Raw genomic sequence first — 13462 nt, 5'->3', positions numbered from 1 at the left:
CTGCAGTCCTCACTGTCTCCTTCAGTTTTATGTCAGCTGACCACAGAGTGAGATAGATGGCAGATACATAGAAATCTCTTTTCATATAATTCTACCTGTGGAATCATTTATTTTAAAGTGGAAAGGATTTGTGTGCTTAGAAAAATGGTTTTCTTTGTTTAGTTTGGAAATATTTTACCAAGAATACAGAGGCTGATGTCACTGATGCAGAATGATGTCCATTTAAATTTGTCACTGTAGTGCACTGGACTTGATATAAGGAAGGTGGGGATGGGAGAAGTGAAACTATATTGTTTTTGGAGACAAGGGTCATGGCTGGGATTATTTTATTTCCTTGGACCTATTTCAAATTCATTTTGAGAGCTTCCAGCTCAGAAGACCCATCCAAGTGGCAGCAGTAAGGAGGAATAAAACATTGTTTTTTAATGAAGCAGAAAATTAATCTATTGCTGCTCACTTTTACTTCAGCAATTTCTACAGAGCACAACTGGTTTCTGACTCTTTTCGTCCCAAATAAAGAAGGTTTGCCATTTCTGAAAATGGTTGTCTCTTCAGTGTTGCTGTGGATCTGACCAAAGTTGCAAACATTTGAATTGGTCACATATGGTCATCTAAATGCAATAGCTTCAGCATGTAAAAAAATAACTCTGTTCCTGTAAAGCAGTTGCTTCCTTTCACACAACTCTACAATTCTTTGCAACAGTTTTTATTTCTCATATCTCATACTTGTTGAAGTTTACTAGCAAAATTATTTGTAATAAAAATGGATAATTACTGGGTAATTGCAGGATTTCCAAAATATTTGACAGATCGATTCAACTTTAGAGGAACAAAATGTTTGTAGTGATAACAATTATTGATTTGTTAGCTTCAAATTCTTGTGTTTAAAACCCTTGGCACTTTTTTTTTTGGTAATTTGGGTTGAATTGACTATTTCTGCAGCACTCATTATTTCTGAGATTGTAGCTTTGTTGATAACATTTTCTAATAATTATCTTGGAATTTTCCTGAGAGCTTGACTTACATGGGATATGGTCCCATTGTGATGTCTGTTCGATTATTTCCCTTAATCCTTTAAAATACTTTGCAAATACCAATACCAATGGTAAGGTCCTAGGGAGTGTTGCTGAACAAAGAGACCTTGGAGTGCAGGTTCATAGCTCCTTGAAAGTGGAGTCGCAGGTAGATAGGATAGTGAAGAAGGCGTTTGGTATGCTTTCCTTTATTGGTCAGAGTATTGAGTACAGGAGTTGGGAGGTCATGTTGCGGCTGTACAGGACATTGGTGAGGCCACTGTTGGAATATTGCGTGCAATTCTGGTCTCCTTCCTATTGGAAAGATGTTGTGAAACTTGAAAGGATTCAGAAAAGATTTACAAGGATGTTGCCAGGGTTGGAGGATCTGAGCTACAGGGAGAGGCTGAACAGGCTGGGGCTGTTTTCCCAGGAGCGTTGGAGGCTGAGGGGTGACCTTATAGAGGTTTACAAAATTGAGGGGCATGGATAGGATAAATAGACAAAGTCTTTTCTCTGGGCTCGGAGTCCAGAACTAGAGGGCATAGGTTTAGGGTGAGAGGGGAAAGATATAAAAGAGACCTAAGGGGCAATCTTTTCAAGCAGAGGGTGGTACATGTATGGAATGAGCTGCCAGAGGAAGTGGTGGAGGCTGGTACAATCGCAACATTTAAGAGGCATTTGGATGGGTACATGAATAGGAAGGGTTTCGAGGGATATTGGGCCGGGTGCTGGCAGGTGAGACTAGATTGGGTTGGGATATCTGGTCGGCATGGACGGGTTGGACCGAAAGGTCTGTTTCCATGCTGTACATCTCTATGACTCTAATACAAAATTGTCTAAAACCTAATTGGTACAGGGCATAATAATAATCAGTAACCAGTATTTTCAGTCAGAGTCAATGATTAGTATGCTTGTAATTTGTTAGTATTAAGGGCCACCACATTTCGGAATAAATAACCTTGGGGCGAGTGTAGGCATCTTACTTGTACGAGAGATGGCTTGTGCTGAATACAGTTGGACAAGACTACAGCAGTTCAATCCCATTGTTCATGTTTCATGTGTGAACCCAGGGGAAAGATTTTATATGTGCAACCAGGATCTCATCTGCATGTTGGACCGGTGGCAACCCCACATCACTTCTCTGTGGAGGCCAGCGTTGTCACAAAATTTTTTTTGAATGCTGCATTTACAACAACTATTTCTTTAACAACAACCGTTTCTTTAAAACAGTATTTGTTTTTTCCCATTTCAGGTAAAGGGCTACTGGCTAGGACCACACTATCAAAAGGAGAGCATAGAGGGTAACGATATCCGTCGCACTAACGTCCCAGATATTCGGGTTGCCTACCGTCATGAAACGCTGTGTGAAGAGCTGAACTTGATTACACAGGCATTGATTACTGCAGAACAATTGGAGAATGATTCCATAAATATGACACCAGTATCTGAATCACGATAAGCCGCTCTTACATTTTGGGTATGAAAGCCTGCGCATGGCAGGCCAGAGTTGTTAACAACCATTGTAAACTGGACACCTATAGAATGCTAGTGCATCTAGCACTGTTTACCCCACTGTGTTATTGCTACAAATTATTATTATTACTAGGAGCATTGAGAAGAGTTGGAAAACTTTACCTTCTAGCATACACACAAATTCTACCTTTCATTATGCTTGTTTTACAACAATGTGCGAGTTATTTAAATCTAGCTGCCTGTTCTTTTAGATTACTTTTTAGTTGGCCTGACCTTTTGGATGACTTGGGTGTCAGAGTTGTCCATGGTGAGGGAGTAACGAGTTCAACATGTTGCTTCTGATGTGAGTATGACTGTGAGCATTTGTTTGGTTTATTCTCAAAGGTTCTACCTTCCTGCATTCCAAGAGGTGCTATGGTGGCCACCCACTTGCCTTTGTGGACACCCATCTTTGTCACCATTAAAATTGAGGCTCTGTCTCAATTTTCTTTTTTTTTTAAATTACACAATAACCATTTAGTATGTTAGGTATTCCATAAGCATGGTGTGACTAGGATGTTTAAAAATGAAGTAGATTTGATTAACTGATGGAAGTTCAGTAAACATCCAAATTATACATGTTTGTTGTTTAATTTGGGGTCTGAATGGGCATTCTGAACAATCTGTTTTACTTTTTCCAACTGTCATCAGCCTGATGGTAATTGCAGGATTGTTAGTGTCCCCAGGTCGAAGTAAAAATGTTGAGTTTAATCCTGGCTCCAGGGATTAGAAGCTCAGTATTTACAAGGACCGTTCAATGCAGTATTGCTGTATTGTCAGATATGTTATTTCTTAGGTGAGCTGTTAAACTGATTTTATTTTTTTGTTTTATTAACAGATGGACGTAAAAGAAGTGCAAGGTTGTTTCCCCATCCCCACACATGCTGATCAATAATTAACTCTCACCCTGCGTCACTAGAAACAGATTAACTGGTGAATTTGGCCATGGTCAATTTACTGTTTCATTTGCCCACAAAATAACAATGATTAAAGTTAAGAAGTAATCCAAAAGCTGTAAAGCTTTTTGGGACATTCTGAATTTATGAACCAATCTTAAGTTGTACTTTGAATTTCATCTTGTCTAGCTTTAGTTGCCCTAAATATATTGCATGTGATGAATTGTGACTTGCAATATTTGTGTTAAATAATGCACCTTTTTTTAAAAAAAAAGTTGAGCTCAATTTTTTTGCTTATCAATTCATTTGTAAATTGAAGTTGAGCTATCTGTGGGCTTTTCTAAATCTGCTGACACTTTGCTTAGTATTGATGATAAAGCTTTGATTAAATTGCTATTTATGCATTTGCTCAGCATTTGAGCCTAGTATTCTGCTTTCTGTTAACCTTGCAGAAGGCAAATGCTAACAGCTTCATTCTAGAAGGTGTAGGCAAATTTAAAATGGGATGCTGCTTATACAGTTGATAATTATTGACTGAAGTAAGGGAAACAGGACTAAGAATCACTGCCTAATTGCTGCATGATAACATATTGCTGTCACACCACTAATTTTCTGTTAAATGCTGGTGTACATGTTTAATAAACCCACATCTGCTTAACTGTTCCTTAGAATGCATATCATGATAATGTTGCATTTAGCAGTGAAAAGCTCCATCCTCTTGCCAAAAGAGCACTTCTGGCCTTGTTAAGTAGTAATTTTGTTTCAACTGCTTGTGGAAATGAAATTCAGACAGCAGTTGTGCATGGACACCATGTTTGCTGTTCAGAGAACTAGTGTTAGAGAACTAATTGTTTGACTGGAGCTGGAGATTTTTCAGAAGGAATATCCAGCTTTAAGTGTGGAGAAAAGTCGTGAACTAATCTTCATCTAGTTGCTATTTGTTTTTAAATCCAACTGTTCAATGAAACTTTTTAACATTTGCTTTGGCTCCCTACAGACTTATTGTAAAGACATACATATTATATAGTGTTTACTTTGTAATGTGCAGTCCCATCCTTTTGCAAGGCTGTATTTTGTTTGTTAGTGAAATCCAGTCATATGACTAAAATAAGAGGGGGAAACCCAGCACGAAATAATAGTTAGGCCCAAAGAGCCAATTGTTACCACTGAAAGCAAAATACCTACCTGAACTCTTGGGTGGATGGATTCAATTATTGATGCTTTTGTTTTGTTATACAGGTTATAGAACCCTTCAATATTATTTACATCCATATGCTGCTTACCTGAATCTTTTACTGCTTCTATTACAGACATCTTTCATAGATCTCCTCAAACTGCTCTACAGGCCAATTAAATAATTGCCTCCATGTTTGCATTTCGTCTGAATCTGTCGCATGATGAATGTTTCACAATTTTTTACATTTTTGTTGACTTTTTTTACTAATTAGTTTTTACTAATGTAATTTGTTTTTAAAATATAGTAAATAATGTTCACCAACTGAGACTATTTTGGTGTGGGATAACGGGATTTTATGAACAAATTGAATTTCAGTTATTTGTGATTTGTACAACTGGATGTCTTGCTTGTTTCAGCCTTGTAATGCCTACATCACTATTTGCTGGTTGCACCCTAACGCAAATCAATTTTACATCAGCGCCTTTATAACGTGACTTGTTACTTAAAAGCACAAGGTTTGATTCTATTTGAGGGATATGTGGGATTTCTAGAAGGTAGCCAACAGGAGATTACTGCAACATGAAACATAGTGTGCAGTGTAAGTCCAGGATTATTCAGTGTATAAACAGCAATTCAGTCAGGTATCTGATACTGGTGATGTAGTCTTGTTTTATGATTAGCCAGCGGTTAATCTTAGGCCAGTGTTGGTTAAAAAAACCGTCTTTGTTTGATTGTTGCAGATCCCTAGCAATTACCCCAAAGCAATTTATTCATCAGTATGACCTAATATATATACTCATTTGTCAGAAAAAAATAGGCAGCAGAGCAGAAGAGAGTTTCGGTGGCTCATATGGGGTGCAGATAAGGGTTGGCATGGACTTAATGGCCTCAATAATCTGCCTGTGCTATAGCATTCTTAGCTAAACATTGACATTTTTGTCCATCTGAACTATGTCAGCAGCTCTTCTACACTGACTGAACTTTGTACGATCCCTTTAAATATTGTCTAAACTTTGTTAGATTAAATGTATCGGATGCAGGACAAGTGAAAAAAATTAAACTCTGTTCCCCTCTTCAAGTGCCCCACACTGTTTGAGCAACAGAGACACGGAGCTGTTCTGAAACCAATCTGTAATAGGAAAATATGAAATAGATTACTGTAAGATTTTTTTTTTTAAATCCGCATTGGCACCTTGTATTTGCATGCCTCTGACAGCCCTGCTGTTAAGTAACAAATTTTACAAGCCTTCAGTCAATTTTAATCCTGGTCTTAAATATTGGGAGTGATTTCTTATAAAAGCCTGGGTATGTCTGGTGTCCAATATTCACATGTTTTGAGGTTTATAGAGGAGGCAGAGACTGATTGTAATACACTCAACACAAATTAAACATTTCAAAAACGCAAGGAAATTTTTTTTTTGCATAACTTCATTCTGATGATGCCTTTTGAGCTGGGACTTGTCAGATTCTGGCAGTACTTCTTGGTTTTAAGGAAATATTCCAATCAACTGACCAGAATTTTACTTCATTTGTACATTTGATATTATTTTTAAGCCTTTTTGATGCAAAGCAGAATAAACAGTGTTGCTAATTGATCTGCAGGCTGTTCTCATACAGGCTGTAACCTTTTCACTGGAAGAAGTTCCCATTCTAGTCAATTGTTTAAATCCATTATATAAAATCACCTATATCTATAACATTAAATATAATGTGTTTTTTTAAGTGTCACTGTTTTATTATACTTTCTTGATCAGACCCAATTGTTAGAAAATGTCTGTTCAATTGGTAGTCCAGCTAGTTTTGCAACATAATGGAAAAACTTTTAAAAAGCTAAAAGAGCTGATTTACAATATTATCCAATATAATAATTCTTCAATTATAGCACTCATCATGTTTTTAGTCAACAGATTAGTAAAATTAGCTTTTCTAGATTAAAATCAGATGAAGACATTGGTAATATTTAAAGTATTGAGTGTAAACCTGTATTTTGTAAATTTTAATTTTGTTTAGATGTTAGATTTCCAGCACTTAGCTTTTATTTCTATCGGTAGCTTTTCTAGATCTTTCAGTCAATATGTGATTCCGTTCAGATTGCATTTAGGTAAGACTTAATTCATTGAGTAGTTTCTTAAATGGTGGATTCCTTTTGAAGGCAGATATGGCAATCAAGCTAAAAGACGAACACTGATTTTCAGCTCCAGTCAGCATTGAGAGTCTGAACAGCATACATTCAGCTCTGAAAGAAATTAAGCCTATATTGTAAAATGTACAAATTCTGCTATAATAGAGAGTAAATGATTTTTGTATGCTAATCTAAATGCCTGACCATCTATTAATAATAATAATAATATTATTATAATTATAAATAATACTTGGAAGAAAATTGCCATTGCTGGTAGAAGAAAAAATGAAGGCAAATGAAAATTGTACGATATCATAAGTTTAATTTCATTATTGGACAACAAATGCTGCTAAACCAGTGAAACCCACATCCTGGTCAAAAAAAGTTGTGAAAATTCTTTCTATGGTTACTACTGCCTCAAAAACCGTATAGATGGGAAATGCTGCAAATTCAATCCCAAGTCTGCAAGGATGGAACAACTGTAAGGGCATTATAATTGTAGAACCCTTTGGTCTAGCAAGGGAATTCTTTTTTTTCTTGATGGCTTTGCCATGATACCCTGCCACCAGCATTGCATTTGTGTGTTTCTTGAGTGAGGGGAAAATTGATCAGAGCACAGACTGATTTTTGGCCACTACTCTCTATTTTTCCCTCTATTGTTTCCAAAATCCAGTGTTGAAGTATAAATAATGACCACTTAACCAAGGTAACAGAACACCTCCTACCATTTGGAAAAATACCCCAGTCACAAGAGGCAATGTTTTCATAAGGGAAAGGTAGATGAATAGTTGGAAACAGGAATTATTTGCAAAGAATGGTAGGCATGAACAGAAAGTAGAAATTATTTTATTAATTTAATGCAGATTTGCATAATGCTGTTGTCTTTCGCAGTTCTGTGTATTGGCATAGATATTTTAGAGAGTTAAATTCTCTCTGTATTATACCATATTCTTTATAAAATGTACATAGTTAATGACATGGTGAATCATGCCCTTTTTGGCAAGGCTGTCCATTATCAGCAAATCTCTTTGGCTCAGTTAGTTTGTGATGCAGGGCGACATCAATTCCTGTATCGGCTGAGGTCACCATGAAGGTCCCATGTTCTTAACCTCACCCCTTGGCTGAGGCATCCTGATCCGCCAGTTAAATTCACCACCGATCATCTTTGTACAACAACAGAGCAACTCACTGGTTCTCTGGAACAATGATGACTTTACCTTTATTATAATTATGAAAGATTCAGCTTGGTTCATTTAAAAGCACTCTGTTGTGACAAGAAGGCCCCTTCCAGGAATTTGGCATGGTATGACCGATCAGTGGATTATGAATAGAGTGCTGCATGTTAGTGGTGCAGCTTTCAGGAGGAGATGTTTAGCAGAGGGCCTTCCATCTCTTTTAGGTGAGCATAAAAGTTCAAGCAAGCATTCAAAGCGGAGCAGTGCATTCACTTTGTACACTAGCCAGTATGGCTAGCGACCTCATGACAAAAAAAAAGTGTTACTTACTGTACAATGTTGCTTGTAGCATTTGCTTCCAAATGAGAGACTCCAGTTGAAAGTCAGTTACGAAGTAGTTCACCATGTTGGAAGATGAAACTGTAATAGAAATAACTTACATTTTTATAGTACAAATTATACCTAGTTTAAAAAAGATTGGAGAAGTGTGGTACTATAAATGTGAGTCTGTACAGCAGGGAAACTACCTTTTAAAACATTTTTTTAAAAGGAACCAATGATCAGCTTTTTAAAAAATTTGCTAAGAATAATTTAGGAGGTTAACATGAGTTTAGAATTTTTATCAAGACTGTAAATACTCATTTTATCTTTATCATTGGTGTTGTCTTTGACATTGGATTTGTGTGAATTTTTCTGTGGCTTTGTAAGCATGCTATTCTTTTACTATTTACCTGAAGTTCAGCTAAATATCAGACATGGCTGCTCCAGTCTTGATAAGCGTCACTAATTAACTGGAGATAAGCCATAATTTATACTCCACTGTAAATTAAGTGGTAGTGATGCTTTTGAATGGTATTTCTCTTGAATATAAAAATGCTAAATGAAACCATACGATTATTGCAAACACTTGATCAGAATATAACCTACCTGTCGGAACAATGCATAGGTGGACAACAAATCTGACTTATACAGCTGATACTATGGTTTATTCATCTGTTCTCATTAACTAAACCATAGCTTTTAAAATCCTACTGACTTTTGATTGCTTGGATTCATTAGAATTCTGAGTCTGATTTTAATTGCTGGTTCTTGACTCTTTTGGACAATTTCAGTGCACACTGCTTCTCAGAAAATCCATAGGGCCAGTGTAACAGTTTTAAACAAAAACAGAAGTTGCTGGAAAAACTTAATAAGTCTGGCAGCATCTGTGAAGAGAAATCTCTCTCCACAAATGCTGACAAACCTGCTGAGCCTTTCCAGCAACTTCTGTGTTTTTGATTTACAGCATCCACAGTTCTTTCGGATTTTAATTTAATAATTGTATTAAATCCTGTTCAGTTTCAGACAATGCTGAAGTCAGTGAAGAGTAATGTTTTGCGGGTCATGAAACTGACATAAGTCCATTCAGTTAAAATTAATATTGTTATTTCAAGGACTGTAATATTTATCAAGTTTTGTTTTGTACATCACTGATTTTTGTTACCTAGTTATTACAAGTGAATAGTGAGTTGACTTGGTTAAATGATAACCTGAGTTTGATCAAGGAGAGAATTTTTCTTATGAAGTGAAAATACAATTTCAGCAAAATACTGTTTTGTATAGTAAGGCCATGTTTAAAGTTTTATTTCTGATTGTGATAAATGTTAAACATAAACTGGTTTTAGCATAGAAGACTGATTTGGTTTCCTCTTTAAACCCCATTGTCAGTCCAGTGAATTGGATCTCAGATCCTCCTTACCACATTTCCATTTGGTAATTATTAAAAGAACAGGCTGTATAACTGACACCAGGAAAAAAAGGGTATGTCTGCAGATTATTGCCGTTTTTGTGGATCACTATCTGCAGAGGGTGAGGTTAGAAGTGAAAGTACCACCACAAAGTTACACTGTTGCTGTGCCAATGTTTTATTTCTGATTGGCCTTTCTACGAAGTTGCAATGTTAATGGAATCCTTGAAAAAATGCTGAATTTATCAGCAGTTGTAAATATTTGATCCTTCTGAAGCTATGATAGTGGTTGCAGTAGTAAGAGATCATTGGGGTAGAGGCATTATTTAAAATGCAGTGTTACTTAAATTGTATGGAACTACCTTCTCCACTATTGAGGAGTACTACTGTAAATCATTATATATGGAGCATTGCGAGAATTGTTTTGGGCTGTAATGGAAGCCTAGAATAGTTAAGAGGGTAGATGAAATGTTTTATTAATGTGCTTTTATTGTTTGCACCCATATGTAACCTCCCTAGTACAGGAGGTATTTTAATGTGTCACAATTGTGGTCCAAGATCCATTTGTTAAAACTGTAGTTATTGAATTTCTGTCCAAGTAATTTGTGATGTTGGTGTTACGTTTGGGTCACGGGTATTGCCAGCAGTTTTTAATATGTCTGCAGAATTTGTGAGAAATAGGTTATATCATGGAAAAAGAGACTTGTAGTGATACCAACACTCGTGTGGTTACTTTATAGGAAGTATTGTTTTTTAAATTGCAAAATACTGGCCTAAGTTTTCACCTTGGTACTGTTTTATTTGTACACAACAGTAAACCATGTACTTCACTGCACAAGAATAGTAACTCAAATCTGAAACACTGATGCTATGTATTAGCTGTTCCATCCATGACAAACACACCTTGGTGTCTTTTGGCCTGTATTTTGCTACATTTTTGTTTACTATTGGTTTAAAGATTACTATGTAATTTTCTTCTGTTGCTAGATGTTTGACAATAGTTTGTCTAAAATGCTGGATTTCACTGAAAAATAACTATTTAGACCAAATGTGACCAAAAAGCACTTTTAAAATTATGATTTGCCATATCATCAAACCAAATTCACAAAAATTAGGAAAGCATCTGCAGAGGATTTGATGGTCTTTGAAAGCTGTTTTAAAACAAGATAATGATGATAGAGATTGTGATGGACTTGTAACTATGTGACCAGCATACATTTTCCTCCTAGTGCATTGCACATTAGGATTTCATGCCTGCAGCCAGAAAATGGAGACACAGCATTATGATAAATCCACTGTTATGGACCCATGCCTGTGTAAACTGTTACTGAGATCTGTCTGCAAAATGTATGCAAAGATCGCTAGAACTTTAAACCATGTGCAGTCCAACAATGGAAAACTGCCTTGACCTCTGATTGAAACATTCAGTCTTGCTAATCATTTTTCATAGCAGATCTAAACAAACGGGAAACACTTAATTTTCCAAACATTAGCCTAAAAGCAAAAGATTTTAGGACATTGCATAATGGTACTGGATTACTAATCCGAGAATTGAGTCCAAGTCCCACAATGGAAGGTTTTTAAAAATCTGAATTGGTTACTCCATTTTGGGGAAGAAAGCCTACCTTCCTTGCATTGCCTGTTATCCCAATATAATTGGCTCACAATTGCTCTCTGAGATGGTCTACCAAACCACTTACTTGTATCAATCTAATTCGCTGTTTTACTGAGAAAACCACAACTGCCATAGTCTTACTAAATAGGTTTGGTCAGTTTTGCCAGCAATACCTGCATTCTTGAATGAATGATTAAAAAGGAATGGTATTTGACTGCTCTGTAAGGTATGGTAAATGAGGATTTCTGTAATTTGTTTGATCTGCAGGATATCATCTGTTGTTTGAGTATGTTAATGCCAATTTTGCACTGTAATGCGAATGCTTGTTCTGTTAATTGAGACTGCTGGAAAATGTAATTATGCTGAAGTATTGCATTAAAGAATTGTTCAAATATTCTGGTGTTTTGAAGAGTAATTGTATAACAAAATGAGAGTTGCACATCTGTTGATTCTCGTGTATTTATCACAAAACAACTCCAATTTTGTAAAGAAACTATTGTTTGGTTGGCTTCAATAAAATCACAAATTGCTGGAGAAACTCCAGTCTGGCAGCATCCGGGGAGAAAATGTTTCAAGTTCAGCGATGCTTCTTCTGAACTCGTAGTGGCTGGAAGAGGTATATATGCTGAAGATGAGGGTGGGATGCTAAAGAAGTAAGTGATAGGTAGAGATGGAGTTCAGAGGGAGAGAAGGACAGTCAGGCAGATTAAGGGATGGATAATGGTGGGCAGGGGAGAAAGAAAAGCTGCTAATGCGAAACATAAGTAGGTGAGAATGGCTTGATAGTTCTGAAGGCAGCCCGTGTGATGATATGGAAGAAGTTGCTCAGGCCTAAACATCATGGAACTCTATATTTTGAGTCCTGAAGACTGCAGAGTCCCCAAGCAGAAAATGTGATCTTGTTCTTCCAGGTTGCACTGAGCCTTGCTGGAGCATTGCAGCAAGGCCGAGATAAATATCAGAGAACATGGTGGTGTGTTGAAGTGACAAGCAACTTGAAGTTTGGGGTCACTTTTGGGGACAGAAAATAGGTGTTCCACAAAGCAGTCACCCAGTCTACATTTGTCATCCCGATTATAGAGGAGACCACATTGTGAGCAGCAAATATGTGCTGTAGACTAGATTGCGTAAAGTGGTTCTGTTCGCCGAGCTGGAAGTTTTTGTTGCAAACGTTTCGTCCCCTGGCTAGGCGACATCATCAGTGCTTGGGAGCCTCCTGCGAAGCGCTTCTTTGATGTTTCCTCCGGTGTTTATAGTGCTCTGTCCCTGCCGCTTCCGGTTGTCAGTTTCAGCTGTCCGCTGTAGTGGTTGGTATATTGGGTCCAGGTCGATGTGTTTGTTGATGGAGTTTGTGGATGAATGCCATGCCTCTAGGAATTCCCTGGCTGTTCTCTGTCTGGCTTGCCCTATGATAGTAGTGTTGTCCCAGTCGAATTCATGTTGCTTGTTGTCTGCGTGTGTGGCTACTTAGGATAGCTGGTCGTGTCATTTCGTGGCTAGTTGATGTTCATGTATGCGGATTGTTAGCTGTCTTCCTGTTTGTCCTATATAGTGTTTTGTGCAGTCCTTGCATGGTATTTTGTACACTACATTAGTTTTGCTCATGTTGGGTATCGGGTCCTTCGTTCTGGTGAGTTGTCTGAGCGTGGCTGTTGGTTTGTGTGCCGTTATGAGTCCTAGGGGTGTTTGTTGATGGAGTTTGTGGATGAATGCCATGCCTCTAGGAATTCCCTGGCTGTTCTCTGTCTGGCTTGCCCTATAATAGTGTGTTGGGAAAGAAGCGCTTCGCAGGAGGCTCCCAAGCACTGATGTCGCCTAGCCATGGGACGAAACGTTTGCAACAAAAACTTCCAGCTCGGCGAACAGAACCACAACAACGAGCACCCGAGCTACAAATCTTCGCACAAACTTTGAGTGCAGGTAAATCACTGCTTCACTTGGAAGGTGTGTATGAAGCCTTGTATACTGAGGAAGGAGGAGGTAAATGGACAGGTGTTACATCTTCTGCCATTGTAGGGGAAGTTGCAATGAGGTGCTGGGAATAGACCAGGGTGTCCAGAAGGGAACAGTCCCTATGGAAGGCCAGCAAGGAATGGGAGGAAATAGGTGTCTGTGGTGGCATCCTGCTGGAGGTGGCAGAAATGAAAGTTTATGGCCCTTATTGGTTGCTACCTTCCCATCAAATGGCTGAGAAAGGATTCACCAGTGGTAGAGTCAGAGTCA

At 37.6% G+C, this 13462-nt stretch overlaps 1 protein-coding gene across 5 annotated transcripts in view; it reads left to right on the top strand.

The window, feature by feature from the left end:
• Nucleotides 1-11633, top strand: part of LOC122563090 (AMP deaminase 2-like) — a 186116-nt gene extending 174483 nt beyond the window's left edge. For 4 of the 5 annotated variants that reach the window (XM_043716506.2, XM_043716505.2, XM_043716503.2 and 1 more), the window contains one exon: nt 2269-11633. In XM_043716506.2, the coding sequence (XP_043572441.1) occupies nt 2269-2475 (207 nt within the window). In that variant the 3' untranslated portion in view covers nt 2476-11633. The remainder of the gene's footprint in view (nt 1-2268) is intronic. The other variant, XR_006315480.2, reaches the window with a different exon arrangement.
• The last annotated feature ends 1829 nt before the right edge of the window (nt 11634-13462 follow it).

This window comes from Chiloscyllium plagiosum, unplaced genomic scaffold (genome assembly GCF_037043375.1).
Source record: "Chiloscyllium plagiosum isolate Xiang-an unplaced genomic scaffold, Cpla_swu_hap1 HiC_scaffold_26, whole genome shotgun sequence".
Classification (NCBI taxonomy): domain Eukaryota; kingdom Metazoa; phylum Chordata; class Chondrichthyes; order Orectolobiformes; family Hemiscylliidae; genus Chiloscyllium; species Chiloscyllium plagiosum.
Note: the sequence above shows the minus strand (reverse complement) of the source record. Positions and strands in the feature narration are given on the sequence as shown.